The sequence below is a fragment of the Euleptes europaea genome, chromosome 9 (genome assembly GCF_029931775.1).
Source record: "Euleptes europaea isolate rEulEur1 chromosome 9, rEulEur1.hap1, whole genome shotgun sequence".
Lineage (NCBI taxonomy): Eukaryota > Metazoa > Chordata > Lepidosauria > Squamata > Sphaerodactylidae > Euleptes > Euleptes europaea.
The window spans coordinates 25,618,272-25,634,037 of NC_079320.1; the positions used below are offsets into that span (position 1 = coordinate 25,618,272).

The window sequence follows — 15,766 nt, forward strand, 5'->3', positions numbered from 1 at the left end:
AACCAAACATATTCAACATATTTACCAGTATAGGAGAAAAAAATAGCCAGGCATCATTTGGGGAGTTCGCCCTTATAAAAAATATTGTGAGCGAAGCAGGATATGGGGTGGGTGACCAGAGTGAGACAAGGTGGGCCTCATTCATATCCAAAGTACCTCTAAATACAGCTTGAGGAGACTCTGTGTTTGTGTGTGTTTTGTGAAGCCTATCTTGGGCCTCTGTTTCAGTTGCCTTGTCAAGAATAATGCATGAAAAGAGAGAGAGAAAAGAAGCAGCTGTTACTTTAAAGTTAAGATGGCTGGGGGAGAGGGTTTTTCCCTGGGACAGAACTCTAAAAAAGGGGGAGCTGTCCTAATTTTTTTTAAAAAGGACAGTTGGAGGGTTTGCAGCTACGTGGATTTTTGTGACTGATAATCTCTTTCTCGACTTTGATTACAGAGAGCATGTTGCAGATGCTCGGAAAGTATGCGAGACGTGTTAGAAAACTGCGGCCCTAATTGAAAGAGAAAGTTGGAATCACCAGTTTCAGCTGGTTTTCTTAAAAGACCAAAATTGGCTGTGAAGAGCCGGAAGATATTTCTAGAAGTGCGGCAGGAATTAATTGGTTTTGCCACACGTGCTGGGCGTGATGGATACCATAGAGACAGCAAAGCTGGAGGAGCACATGGAAGGTCAGAACAATGAAACTTCAAATGGTTATGCTCGACCTGCTCTCACGGTCAGCGAGGAGAGCAAAAATGGCAGCAGCAAACCAAAGGGATTACCCAACGGCTTGCGGAAAGGCACCAAGAAGTACCCAGACTATATTCAGATTTCTATGCCTGCTGAAACTAGAAACAAATTTCCCATGGAGTGGTGGAAAACAGGCATTGCCTTTGTGTATGCGCTCTTCAATTTAGTTCTAACGACTGTTATGATCACAGTGGTACATGAGAGGGTACCTCCCAAGGAGCTCAGTCCTCCATTGCCAGATAAGTTTTTTGATTACATTGATCGCGTGGAATGGGCATTTTCTGTATCAGAAATAAATGGAATCATACTAGTTGGAGTATGGATAATCCAGTGGCTGTTTCTTAGATACAAGTAAGTATCCCTGCTTGTTTTCTTCTTTTTACTAAGGCTCGGAATTGAGAGCCAGCGTGGTGAAGTGGTTAGAGTTCCTGACTAGGATGTGGGAGTGAATTTTCAAACTTTGCAAGATTCAGAGTTCCTCTATACAGTCTGCCCTGTTGTATCCCTTCTGAAAGGAACAACCAAGTGCTTGATTCATGCTTACTTTTTTGGAGCAGGAACTGCTGTGTCAACATCTTAATAAGATTATAATTACTTTAAGCTGATCATTATTGCATGCATTATAGAATCCAAATTAAGAAATGTAGTTTTCCATATGCTGTGAGAACGTTATAGCTACTTCTGAACAGCCTTTTCCATTAACATAGTCGTAGTAAAATGCTAAACATTATTTCTCTTCAATATTATTTACAGATCAATAGTGGGACGAAGGTTCTTTTTTATATTGGGAACTTTGTACCTCTACCGCTGTATTACCATGTATGTCACTACCCTGCCAGTGCCTGGAATGCATTTTCAGTGTGCTCCAAAGGTAAAAAAGAAATACTGGTTAATATAAATTATTTTTGATTTGGGTGTGAGAGTTTGAAATGCTCAGTATAATCAACTGCCTTCCTCAGCTTGTGCTTCTTTTTCTCCCCTGGCTTTTTTTGTAGCTGAATGGAAATTCTCAAGCTAAGGTTCAGCGGATCCTGCGACTACTTTCCGGTGGCGGACTATCCATAACAGGCTCGCACATCTTATGCGGAGACTTCCTGTTCAGTGGCCACACTGTAGTGCTAACACTCACTTATCTGTTTATCAAGGAATGTAAGTCTACAGTATCTACAAATTAACAACTGATAAAGGCACTTCGGGGGTGTTTCTCTAGTGATGTTTATACCAGTGTAAGTGTTCCTGATTATACAGTAATCTGACATGTATACGTACAGTTTAAGAAGATACTTCTGATTTTCGGAGTATCGGGAACAAAGTCAGCTGTTATGAAACACCACATGAAAACCTTTTGAAACTGCTCCATATGGAGGCACTTAATACATGGTGTGTCATTTGTGTGGAGGATCTTACCACTCTGAGCAATTTTTCTTCATGGCAATGTATATCTCTAAGAAGTTTGCTGCCCTACCACATGGTGAGCAGACCCAAAGGAAGGATGTTTTCAGACGATAGCAGCCACAACATGGACATAGTACACAGCAGAGTGATAAGAGTACACATTGCAAGTAGAAGATCAGGTTCATCCACTCTGGCATGTTGTTTTAAAAGATGTCATAAACCAAGATTAGGAGAGACCTTTGCCTGGGACCATGGCTAGCTGTTGCCAATGGATTTAGATTAGCACACTATGTGCTGGGGCTCACTAGGGTGTAATGAAAGATTTACAGGTAGGCTGTATGGGCTTGCAGTATCCATCCACAGTTGAGCCTGTTCGCTTCAGATGGAGTAGAGAAGGTGGGAGTTTAACCCCGAGCTTTCAGTCAAATAATATAAAAATTGCTTCCCACTGGAACACTTCTGCTTTGTACTCAGAGTGGGCTGTACGTCAGGAGGATGTCTACCAATTTCTGTTTCCTGTATAATTGGGAAAAAATGCAATTTCTGAAGCTAGAGCAAGTTCTGTTTCTTTATTCCGAAGCTGAGTGCAATATGCTCCAGTGATCTCTTTGAACAGGCATTTTGCCAGGATAAAATGCTTCCTGTGTTCTCATCCCTGTTTATCAATATATTTAATTCCCTGGCAAGAGATGCTGTACAAGCTTCCTTCTCCCTTCCTTGCCCTTTATTTTTGGATTGAGCAGTAAGAGACAGGAGTGCACTGCTTATTTTTTTTAGTTAATTGCATAAACTAGATGAAATAACTTTAAATTGCCAGTGGTCCTGATATCTTTCAAAAAGGCAGAGGAAATTATTGATTATCTGATCTAATTTTGCCATCCCTTTCCTTCCTCAAACATAATTCCGATTTGTATTCTACCATGCTTTTAAGTCAGGGACATGGATTGTGGTGGAAAGACAGTAATATGAAATGTTGGTTATCATAAACTGCCTTTGGTGAGCATACTCACTGTTTGGATACATTTCTTTGAATTTACACTTAGGAGTGCCAAATTATTACAGAGCAAACTGTGTGTTTCTTGAGAAGTTTAAATGTAAGAGTAATACCTTAAATAAGGGAAGTTGTTGAGGCTGCATGCAGTCTGCTCTAGTGATCACTTGGAACAGGTATTTTGCTAGTATAAAATATGCTTCCTGTATTTTCATCCTTACCCACTCTTTACTTTTTCCTGTGGCTATTGTTATCTGGCAAGCCACGGAGGAAGGAAGTTACAGTAGGTGAGTGAGAAGAGTTGAGTGGAACAGAAGCGACAGTATGGGGGAAATGGTGGTAGTTAGGAGGCTGGGTTAGACCCAGTGGCCACTAAGTGGTGGCAATCCCCATCATAAAGGTATCAGGCAGCATGGTCATTTAACGCTGATTTTGAAACTGCACATGAACTCAGGAAGGTGCTTTATGCTGTCAGATCAGTGCTCATTACCATATACAAATACATGCACCTAATGGGGTTTACCGCACTTTGTATTCCCAGCGATGTATTAAGAGTTTGAAAAAGTACAAGCGTACTTACTTCCATACACAGCCAGGAAAGATCTCTTCTTGCTCTGCCTATAATGTGGCCTCTAGGCATTGTGTGTAGTGTGTAGCATTGAATTTGGAGACGACCGTGTTTCCCCGAAAATAAGACATACCCATAAAATAAGCCATAGCAGCATTTCTAAGCATTTGCTTGATATAAGCCATACCCCGAAAATAAGGCACCCCGGGGCTGGTGTGAAGAAGACCAGGAGGAGCCCAGCTCAGCAGAGGCGGTCTCCCGCAGCCGCTTCAAAGGCTCTGCAACCAGCGTGCCTGGGCCTCTGGGGGCGGGGAAGACAGGAGGAGCCCAGCTGAGCAGATGCAGTCTCCCGCGGCCACTTCAAAGGCCCGACAACCAGCGCGCCTGGGCCTCTGGGGGCGGGACCAGAAGGGGGTGGTAAGGGGAGAACGGGAGCCGAGAGGGAGGACAGTTCTGATTCCCTCGGAATAAGACATCCCCTGAAAATAAGCCATAGTGTGTCTTCTTGAGGAAAAATAAATATAAGACAGTGCCTTATTTTCGGGGAAACACGGTATGTGCATGTATTTGTATATGGTAATGATTTCAAATTAAGATACATTGGCTTCACTATTACAAATACTATTCACTTCCTTGTACATATTTTCTTTTCTTTTTTTGGATAGATTCTCCTCGTCACTTTTGGTGGTATCACTTGATCTGCTGGTTGATGAGCGCTGCTGGGATAATCTGCATTCTGGTAGGACATGAACACTACACTGTGGATGTCATAATTGCTTACTATATCACCACAAGACTCTTCTGGTGGTACCACTCAATGGCTAATGAAAAGGTGAGTAGTGGTCACATTGGGTTCAGGTCCCCAATGTTAATTTTGATCACCACAAAGTATATAATTCTAAAATAAGAACTATAGGGTATTTATGCAATCTCAGTTTCCTTGTGTTTAACTTCCTGCTTTTTCAGGGGGATTAGTTCTGCATGCATTTTCCTCGTTCTAGTGGTCAATTCGATATAACACCAGTTTTTATCAAGCACAAAAAGCTGCTGATTTAAATTGCAGGGAGAAACGCTTCATTTAAAGCTGTGTGATGACAAATCAACCATCAAAGGGGGCAAAATGCGTGGACAACTGAACCCCAACCCCCGAAGAAACAGGAAGGTTAGACATGAGGAAACTGAGAATGCATAAAAGCCCATAGCTTTGGAACATTTCTGACTTTCCTTTTGGAAGACATTAGTCTACGTGACAGTCATAGGGTTCAACATCCAGGAAACTGTAGGACATAATTTAGAAAAATAAATCACAACTAATCTCATTTAAACTGCCTGACCTCTTACCTATATATCGAGGAGTAAATATCTTTGAGTTCAGTGACCCATGCTTGCAAGTAGTGTGCATAGGAGAGCAACCATCAGCACTTAACTGTACACTTTAACAGCATTGACTTGAAAGGGTCTTAATATCAGTTAAAGTTTGCTGAATTGTATGCACAGCATCTCTGTACACTGAGCTGGAAGGGCAAAATGCCATAAACATATCCAAGAGATTATTTTGTTTTTATCTTAGAGCTGACATTATTCTATAAGATAAAAATTGAACACTCAAGGTTTGCCCAAAAGCTTGAGGGAATGCATTATTTAAAACATTCTGTTTTTAAATAATGCTCTTGATGTGCAATCTTTGTGGCACTGTCAGTATATCATACTAGGTGTCTGGTTCAGCTCATGATGAATACCCTAAAAGTCTACCTGACTTTCCTCTGCCAAAGGCAAGAAGACAGACATTTTTGCGAAACATATGGAACCTCTTTCACAAATGGCGGCATTTTCTGGAGAGGCTATCAAAGCCCTTTGCAATAGGCATAGTGTGGTGCAGAAAACAGTTTGAACGCATCTCAGATGGCTCTATACATTTGTTATATTCATATCCCGCCTTTCTCCTCTTGTAGAACTCATGGTAGTGTACACAGGGTTGCCAGGAGGCCTCCCATGCAGGCAGGGATGTGCTTAACTGCAACAAGGTGGCTCTGTTGTAGGTGCCTTCTAACCATTCCCTGGGACTCAAAGGGGTAAAACAGCCTAAGCTGGCCTGAGTCTTGCCATTACCTGGATGAGACAGTGCCTGCAACCCTATGTGCACCATGTGAAGTTCTTTGAAGGAAGGGTGGTATAAAAGAGTGAAGCAGTCTACTTTGCCAAATTTTATGTTATTGTATTGCCCTCTATTGCAAATGAGAGCAGCTTCTCAGTTTTCCTAAAAATGTTGTACCGAAACCAATTTCGGAGTAGGAATGAATAAAATAAATGCACGTGGGTAAATGTTTGACTGTGGTATCTGTGGTTTTCATGCTTCTGGCTACGTGGAAATAGTTTCTATGGAAGATAGTTGCCCCAGATGTGATTTTGTTAAGAGAATGTAAAGAGAATATAACAATGATGTTATGTATGTTTCCGTCCTCTCCATACAGAACTTGAAGGTCTCTTCGCAAACAAACTTTCTGTCTCGAGCATGGTGGTATCCAGTATTCCATTTTTTTGAGAAGAATATACAAGGCTCAGTTCCTTGCTGTTTCTCATGGCCAATATCTTGGCCTCCTAGCTGCTTCAAGTCTTCATGCAAGAAATACTCCCGGGTTCAGAAGACGGGAGAGGACAATGAAAAATCCACCTGAAGAAAATGAAGAAGCCAAGAAAATGGATCCGCTTTTACCTTCTTACCAAAATATTTGTGCTATAACCAAAGTTCTTAAGGGGACTGTAATGTTAACTGAAGAAGTGGACCAAATGTTGTGCAATTTGATTTGAGAAAAAGACAACTGTAGACTTCAAAAAAGTACCCTTGGTATGTTTTTCTAGTCATATTGTACATTTCCATCCCACTCTTCAGTGCTAGTAGACACTGGCACTTAGTAGCAAATTGGTGCCAACAGAATACTTCCTGAGGAGAAAGAGCCAGGACTTTGGTTTCTTAATGAGATTAAGAGGTGCCAAAGAACACATCACACCATCTGTTGTTAAATATCACTTATCCACAGAAACATCAAAACAAAAAAACCGCTCCAGGGTCCTGAGGTTTGACGAGCAAAACCATAGTAAATGCTAAAGGCATAATGCTGGTCTCTATCAGTATGCGGAGAGAAACCAAAACAGGCAGGCAACGGTTTTTTTACTGTTTTCACTAGTGAGGGGAAGACCTTGTGCATGTGAGTGATGGATATGAGCCTTGATATTTTTATATTTATGGGAAATGAATATATTATGACCCTGTAATACCACCCAACTTCCAATTATTTTGTCTATCCTCAACTGACTTTGACATTTTTTTTAATAAGTGGTAATTTTATATATGAAAATTAAAAAAAAACCTATTTTACCTGATGATACTGTAAGTTAGAAATAATGTCTACTAACATCATCTGGCTTCTACGAAGAGAAAAATAATTTATTTTTAAAATACATAGATGTCAGACAAGATAATTATTTAAGTTTCTGCTGGTCGTTTAGCTTGCATGAGAGTGTGAATATATGCCGTGTGCATAACACATTGGAGTGTGTGTATATGTTACAGTGGATGCACAAAATAATATTCTGCAGTTGCAAAAGAATGTTGGTGATCCCTTGCATAGTGACTGAAACAATGAATGCACCATTGAGGGTGGGCAGTTGCCTGCTGGCCATTTTCTGCATTGTGACAAGTGGCACTCCATAATTTTGAATATTTTCACCAGATTCTCTGTGGGATTGCGTACATCCGTTTGTGATTGTCACTGTAACACATATGCCCATGACTGTACATTCACCCATTGTGAGGACCTAGCTCGTTCTTTCTATATCCAGCCTCGCAGAACCTGTGGCTGCTCTCCTGGTCAAGGGAAGCCCTACCAGGCCTTAGACAAAGATATAGAGGAGGTTCTTATTCATCCCTGGCTCTCTCTACCTTCCCTGTAGCAAGCCACTCATGCAGAGACTTGTCTCCAGGCCTCTCTTCCCCACCTACTAAGGGGTCTGCCTTAAATACACAGGAGCAGCCTTCACATACTCAAGTCCCACAGGCACTTGGGCATCTTCCTTCTAGCTCATGAGATCCTGGGACTCCTTTTTGCCAGCTGTGGTAGCCTTGGCCTCTCTGGTTCCTTACCGGCGCTGCCTAGAACCCACCACCATGGGTGGTGAGTTTCCCATCTCTAAATATTGGTCTTATGGACACTTGTTGCCACTCGGATACACTGGGGTTTAACAAGTGTGGGTAAGTCTGCCACTCACGTAAGCATTAGGAAATCATTTTAGCTCATATACCACGGAATGGCAGTGGGAGGCAAAATTCCCACTGATTCCTATTCACTGGCTTGGGTTTTGCATAGACAGCCTTCTAAAAAGGATTTTTTGAATGCCTAAGTAAGAATGTTGCCATTTTTGCAAAAAAAAACCAACCTATGTAATGTTGAGCTTGAGAGCTAGATGTGATGTATTGACAGATGAACATCACTGTGTTTTCTGTTGGCATGAGTTCTAGTTGTTCAGATACTGATGCCAAGGCTGTTCTCTGCAACTGGTGTGTTTATTTCACTATTATTAAATGGTCAGGTGGCCAGTCTGCTTCTTTCCTGCTGTCAGGGTTTCTTTGATGCGTCTACTTAATATAGTGTCTTAGAGAACCACCCTAACTTTTATTAGGAAAATGCAAAAGAAATCTAACATGGCCCAATCCACTTAGTTTCTGTTTTGTACAGCAGTCGAACAGTGCCACTAGCATGACAATATCGAGAAGGTAATGATGCTGTAATTTTTCCTTGTTGGTTTTTGCCAATTGTTTTTGGGGGGGGGGAACACTCAGTAAAAGCAACATCCAGAATAAACAACTGAATTCACCTTTAACCCAATTGGATGTTTTTAAATAATATGTAGTGATTCATGTCAAAGCGGGGGGTGGGGAGAGAAAGCTGAAATTTTTGCTCCAATTTATAATTCAGAATGTAGGTCTGTTTGTCTAGGGGCCAGTCTTATTAGATAAAAATGCTAATCACAGTTTTCAGGTCAGACTTTATTTTGGCAATAGCAAACTCTATTTTGCTATTACCTAGATCATAGTACAGTAAGGTCATCCACTTGCTTGCTTTACTTTTACTTTACTCTCCCCACCCCTGCATACACAAACAAGTCACACTCATTTGCTCTCAAAACAATCTGAACATAAGCACTGTAATTTTGTATATGTGTGTGTTAATAAGTAGCCAGTCTTCTTAGTACGCAATGAGATGTGTCCAATGCAATAAGGCTGTTTAGAAGAGAGGGGAGGGACTTAGGTTTCTCTCCATAGAGAACATGGACTTCATTCCAGAGAACTATGAAGGGAAGGTTGTGTTTATGGTTGGACTCCTTTCCATACACCAGCTTCCCCATGGTCTATCCTGGGGCAGCTTGAATCATGACAAAACCCACACAGAGAAAACATTCCACGTTCAGCATGGGTGAAGATGTTAATGGGGTAACATACAACAAAATATGTCTGCGTGTGCTTGTTGAAAAACAATCTATACCTGGGTTGTTGCAGGTAGATAGCATACAAAGTATTTCCTGTGTAGGAATATTGCTGTATTTGAAATAGCCGTCAATCTGGGCTGAAGTTTTAGAAGCTTCAGAAGCAATAAGCAAGGTGGTAGTGAATTTCTGTTTACGGAAAAATCCTGCCATGCACTTACACTTCGCTGCAGATGTGTGGATGGACTCAGTCCAGTAGCTGCAGTGTAAAGACCTGCATTTCTAAACAAGGCCCCAGTCTGATTTTTAAACTGGGGTACACAAGTAGTGTAGATGTTTGGTATGAAAGTACTGGGAATATAACCCTGAGATGTATGAGAACTATTAACAGTGTGCATGTTTGGCTGGAATCGTGAGCTGGAGCAATCTATATAAAGCTGTGCCTACTTACATCACATTGAAATCAATGACACTTAAGCTCACAGTTAAACTCCTAAAGACTTGTTGATTTCAGAGTGACTTGAGTCTGTCTGACTTTTTTTCTAGATAGCACTCACATCCAGAACACAGGCACCTGATGTCCAAATGGCATACAATATTTAACTAAACTCAGTACCTTCATGAAGAGAAACAAGAATAAACTTGATCAGGCCAACCTCTGTTTCAAGGACCAGTACTGTGAAATTTATGCTGTGGGCTCCTTAGGCAGGATCAGAAACTAGATGCTGACTGCTAAACTTGAGAGTAAATATATATCAATATATGTAGATGGTAAATATTACCAAGACTTGGAAAGGACTTTCTGTGCTTGAAAACACCTTCACAACCTGGAAAATAAAAACAATTGTGAGAATGCTAAAAATCATGATACTGTTATACTTGAACAGTCTGATTTTTAGCAGCCTTAATTTTTTTCTGCAATGGAATGTATAGTGTAACAAACAATCTATCATATTGGATGTTCCCAACTTGTGACCCACCAACCAGAATGCAATTCATCAGCTATGTATGATGTACCACAAGGGTTTGTGGATCTTTCTGTATTTGCTGCTTGCCTGAATTTGCACAAATGGGAGATTAACAAGCACCTACATTCTTGATAAGCTGACATGTTCCTTGGTAGGCCATAAATCGTGCAGGCCTGGCCTATACTGTTTCCTGCCTCATATTTGAGAACTTCCCAAGAAAGTTTGACCGCGTAAGGATCTTGATGGAAAGTTATCATAAGGGGAAAAAATGTACACAGTAAGAGTTTGAGTGCAAGCTTTGGTAATGTAAGTATAAGCTTGTCAGTATTAAAGCACCCTTCAGCTATTGCATTGCATGCAGCCCACGAACACAACTCTAAAGAAAATTAATCTGTGATCTGTATAAATATATGATGTGCTAGAGTCAAGTTGGCAACCAGGATAGTCAGATGAATTATGTATATCTGAAAGAAAAACACTAACTTAGAGCCCACTCAAAACCATCCTTATGGTCACATTCCATTATCCTTTATGAATGGTTTTTGTTTTTTTACTCCTAGATCCAGTTTTACAGAATTTTTGCAACATTCGTTTTTAAACATGTTTCGTTTCTTTCAGATGATAGTTGTAATTTCCTGACCTGTTTTGTTTTTGGAGGGTGTGTGTGTTAATCTTTGATGTCATTGAAGTGCCTCTGACAACACTTTAGAAACAATGGGTACTGTTCTAGGTGCTTATTTGTTCAGGTGCTTGAAAGTGGGTTTAGCAGTCTAACTTCAGGAAGCCTGTTTACAGCTTGATCTTATGCAGAATTGGGTTTAGTGTCTCCTTTTGCATAGGACTGAGTTATACTATAGCCATAGTTGTAGCTTCAAAGGGTTGGGGGGAAATTTGTAACTACAGATGATGTGCAACAAAGATCTCTTGGATAAATAACTAAACAAATGTAAAGTAGGATCTCTATGCAATGTGCCTCTTAGCCCCCTAATACCTACAAGTAGGACTGTCAATCAGTTTTCAGCATATTTTTGTGGCTTAGTTGTCAAGAGTTAGTGAGTTTCAAGTAAAACACAACCTGCTTTATATTTTTGCCCGTGTATATTTTGCATTAATGAGAAACTTAATGACCTTTTTGCCTACACTGTTGCTGCTTTTAATATGTCTTCCTGGTTTGGCCCAGGAAGCAGAAATAAAGAAATACTATATATTATGAAAACTATACAATTTTCAGTATTTTTATGGGCATCAATGTGGGAAAGCGGGTATAGGGAGGCACTATTGGGCCATATCTGTAAACTCATCTCAATAAAGTTCTCTTTTTAAAAAAAAGCAGCTCTGGGTGTTTTCCCCCCACTTCTAGCTCTGAAATGTTTTGCTAAGCATCTGGAATGGAATAAATATTTCAAACATGAACTTTCACCTTTGACTTAACGTTATAGCAACACAGCTTGTACTAAAGCAATCTGAGAACTGCATGCACTCATTGTGCCTTACTGTCTGTGTATCTCTTTTGAAGTCAAACCAGAAGATATTTATTGCTACTTAAGAGCTGGTTCTACCATTAAAAATCTGGAGTGGAAGCATTTTTTGCAGAGGCAGGAGGGCAGAACACCCATAATACTCTATGGACCTTGTGGCATTTAACTTCTTATGTCCCGACTGCAAAAAGTGCTAAGCTACTAACACTTCAGCCAATCTCTATCAAGCACCTCTAGATTTTCTGACACTTCAGCCAGTCTACAGGGAAGAGCTATAACCGGGTAGCACAGTACACTGTTTATATGAAGTTGTAGGATAGGTCTGTGCTATAATTTTGATTTTATATCATTGTCCTGGCTCTTTCCCCTTGCTTCTCTGTTATATCTAAAACAGAATTATGACTCTCTCACCAAACCATAGATCCCACAGGAAAAGGGTTGACTGTTAGAATTCTGAAACAAAAAATATTCCCTTAGGCTCAACACTTAGCATTTCCAGTAAAGCAGTTCTCATGCAGCTGCGTAGACAGCGACCTCTGTCTGTGAGCCTGGAGAGTTGCTATTATTTAGTGCTCAAAATACTGTGGATTGCTGGTTAAACTCCATCTTCTATAATAGCCCCTCTGTGCCTGGAGTGGATACAGACACAGTGGTGGCTACTATGAGAATGGAGTGTAAGAGCTTTGTGGAGCATGGTATAGAGTAATGCATATTTTAAAAATAAAATACATTGGGGGATGTTGATATTTGCTGGATGAAAATTTAAATGGGTTTTTAAACATACAAAGTCCCAAAGAGCTAGCGTGGTGTAGTGGTTAAGAGCGGTGGTTTGGAGCAGTGGAGCTTGATCTGGAGAACCGGGTTTGATTCCCCACTCCTCCACATGAGCAGCGGAGGCTAATCAGTTGAACTGGGTTGGTTTCGCCACTCCTCCACATGAAGCCAGCTGGGTGACCTTGGGCTAGTCACAGCTCTCTTAGAGCTCTCTCAGCCCCACCTACCTCACAGGGTGTCTGTTGTGGGGAGGGGAAAGGAAGGTGATTGTAAGCTGGTTTGATTCTCCCTTAAGCGGTAGAGAAAATTGGCATATAAAAAACAACTCTTCTTCAGTGATATAAAGGAATTTGTATGCTTGCACATATCTTACTCATAGACATAAGTATAGTATGGGGCTGTATATGGACCATGTTCCAAAACCTGTTTTGCCAACTCTTGCACAGTTATAGCCTCAATAAGGCATTGCAGTGCCCTCGCATTATCAAGTGTACAGTGTATACCTCCAGTCAGATCCTGCCACTTCTTGATATACTGCAACTACTGGGAACAGGTCTGACATAACCCAATAATAATAATAATAAGAGTTGGTTTTTATATGTTGACTTTCTGTACCACTTAAGGAAGAATCAAACCGGCTTACAATCACCTTCCCTTCTCCTCCCCACAACAGACACCCTGTGAGATAGGTGAGGCTCAGAGAGAGAGACTAGCCCAAGGTCACCCAGCTGGCTTCATCTGTAGGAATGGGGAAACCAACCCGGTTCACCAGATTAGTGTCCGCTGCTCATGTGGAGGAGTGGGGAATCAAACCCGGTTCTCCAGATCACAGTCCACTGCTCCAAGATGAGCAGATCAGGCAGAGATCAATGGAGTTCCAAAACCAAATGGGAAACCGATGTGTGTGTATGTGTTTCTCTACTATTTCTTCTGCTGCCCTCATTCCCCCACATTGCAAACCCTGCCCTGCATCTCCAAGCTGTCACTGATTGGTGTTTTCCAAGTCAGTGAGCATGGTCACCAACATTTCCTTCTAAGAAATGATACTCCCAAATTGTTTGTTCTCTTTAAACCACAATGCAGCAAAACGTTTCTGGTACACCACCCAACTGAAGCAGTGACCCATGAGTCCTTGAGCCTTGATTTCAAGTATTCATGTACATTTCTATCTTCAAAGGCCAATTCAGTAGAGCAGGTAAGAAATTGCAGAATTTAGATCAGCCACTGTGAATGGTGTATCAGGCAAATCATAAGTATTCTATATAATACTAAACACAATATTGAAATTGAACATTGTTATAGAATCAAATTATTATAAGATGAGAATATATATATATATATATATATATATATATATATATATATATACAGAATATAATCGATAAAACCACTTGCAATAGATTGTTAACATATTTCTAGACAACCCCCCCCCCCATTTTAAAGTTTTGGTTCCTTTTTGACCCTTTTTACTATAGATTATCATGTCCCTTTTCATTATGTATTATTAAGATGATTTTTCTGTATGTTTGAAACCAATAACTAACCCTGAAAATTGTATCTTCCATGTCATACATTGGCTGATATTTTTTCTTCTTCACTGCATATGTGTTTTGATTAGTAAAGAAACTCAAGTGTGTCCTGGTGTTTACTAAAGTGAGTTTTCTTAGACCCTTAGGAGGGATTAAAGGGAGTAATGGAGGACAAGAGAGTGGTCAAAGGCTGGGTTTTGTTTTTTGTTTTTTTGACAGTACGACAGATTCTCACTGTGGTTTATAACACCAATTAAAATAGAATTTGGCTCAGTTACCACAGGAAATCAGTGGCTTTAAAAAAATCACGTGTAAAAGTTCAGTACTGGCACAGAGTGCTGGTGCCTCTGTAAACATTCACTGCGAGCAGGAAGTCTTCTGACCTCTAGTGACTAAATTATGTATAAGAACATAAGAAAGGCCCTGCTGGATCAGACCAAGGCCCATCAACTCCAGCAGTCTGTTCCCACAGTGGCCAACCAGGTGTCTCTAGGAAGCCCCCAAACAAGACGAATGCAGCAGCACCATCCACCTGTGTTCCACAGCACCTAATATAATAGGCATGCTCCTCTGATACTAGAAAGAATAGGTATGCAGCATGACTAGTATTCATTTTAACTAATAGCCATGAATACCACTCCCCTCGTAAAGTTTTCCAAGTTGGCAGCCATCACCACATCCTGGGGCAGGGAGTTCCACAATTTAACTATGCGTTGTGTGAAAAAGTACTTCCTTTTATCTGTTTTGAATCTCTCACCCTCCAGCTTCAACAGATGACCTCGCGTTCTAGTATTATGGGAGAGGGAGAAAAACCTCTCCCTGTCCACTCTCTCCAAACCATGCATAATTTTATAGACCTCTATCATGTCTCCCCTTAGCCGCCTTCTTTCCAAGCTAAAGAGCCCTAAGCGTCTTAACCGCTCCCCATAGGACAGTTGCTCTAGTCCCCTAATCATTTTGGTTGCTCTTTTCTGCACCTTCTCAAGCTCTGTAATATTCTTTTTTAGATGCAGTGACCAGAACTGTACACAGTATTCCAAGTGTGGTCTCACCATTCATTTGTACAAGGGCAGTATGATGTCAGCAGTTTTATTCTCTGTTCCTTGTCTAATTATGGCCAGCATGGAATTTGCCTTTTTTACAGCTGCCACACACTGGGTTGACATCTTCATTGAGCTATCCACTACCACCCCAAGATCCCTTTCTTGGTCTGTCGCTGCCAGCACAGATCCCATCAGTGTATATGTGAAGTTGGGATTTTTTGCCCCAATATGCATCACTTTTCACTTGCTCACATTGAATCTCATTTGCCATTTTAATGCCCATTCTTCCAGTATGTAGAGATCCTTCTGGAGCTCTTCACAGTCCGATTTTGTTTTAACCATTCTAAATAATTTGGTGTCATCTGCAAACTTGGCTACTTCACTGTTTAACCCCAACTCCAGGTCATTGATGAAAGCAAAATGTTTGCGTTGTATACATAAAATGTTTTTCTTTCAGTGGAAGAGCCTCTGCTTGACATGCAGAAGGCCCCAGGTTCAATCCCCGGCATCTCTAGTTAAAGCAACTAGGCAGGTAGGTGATGTGAAAGACCCCTGCCTGAGACATTGGAGAGCCGCTGCCGGTCTGAGTAGACAATACTGACTTTGATGGTCTGATTCAGTATAAGGCAGCTTCATGTGTTCACGTGGCTCAGAAGTAAGCCCCATTTACTCAACGGAACTTACTCCCAGGCAAGTGTGTATAGGATTACAGAGTTTGCAGCAAAAACAAGAGAAGCAGCCCCTGAGAGACCGATGATGTACAGCAGCCGAAGCTTGTATCATCTGAAGGCGGTTATAACAATCTG

The 15,766-nt window shown here is 40.9% G+C and overlaps 1 protein-coding gene across 1 annotated transcript; it reads left to right on the forward strand.

The window, feature by feature from the left end:
* The first annotated feature begins 553 nt into the window (after nt 1-553).
* Nucleotides 554-6,362, forward strand: SGMS2 (sphingomyelin synthase 2). Its single transcript, XM_056855473.1, has 5 exons — nt 554-1,084; nt 1,487-1,604; nt 1,729-1,882; nt 4,353-4,519; nt 6,159-6,362. The coding sequence occupies exons 1-5, from the start codon at nt 630-632 to the stop codon at nt 6,360-6,362; spliced, it is 1,098 nt and encodes a 365-aa protein (XP_056711451.1). The 5' UTR covers nt 554-629.
* Nucleotides 6,363-15,766: the final 9,404 nt, after the last annotated feature.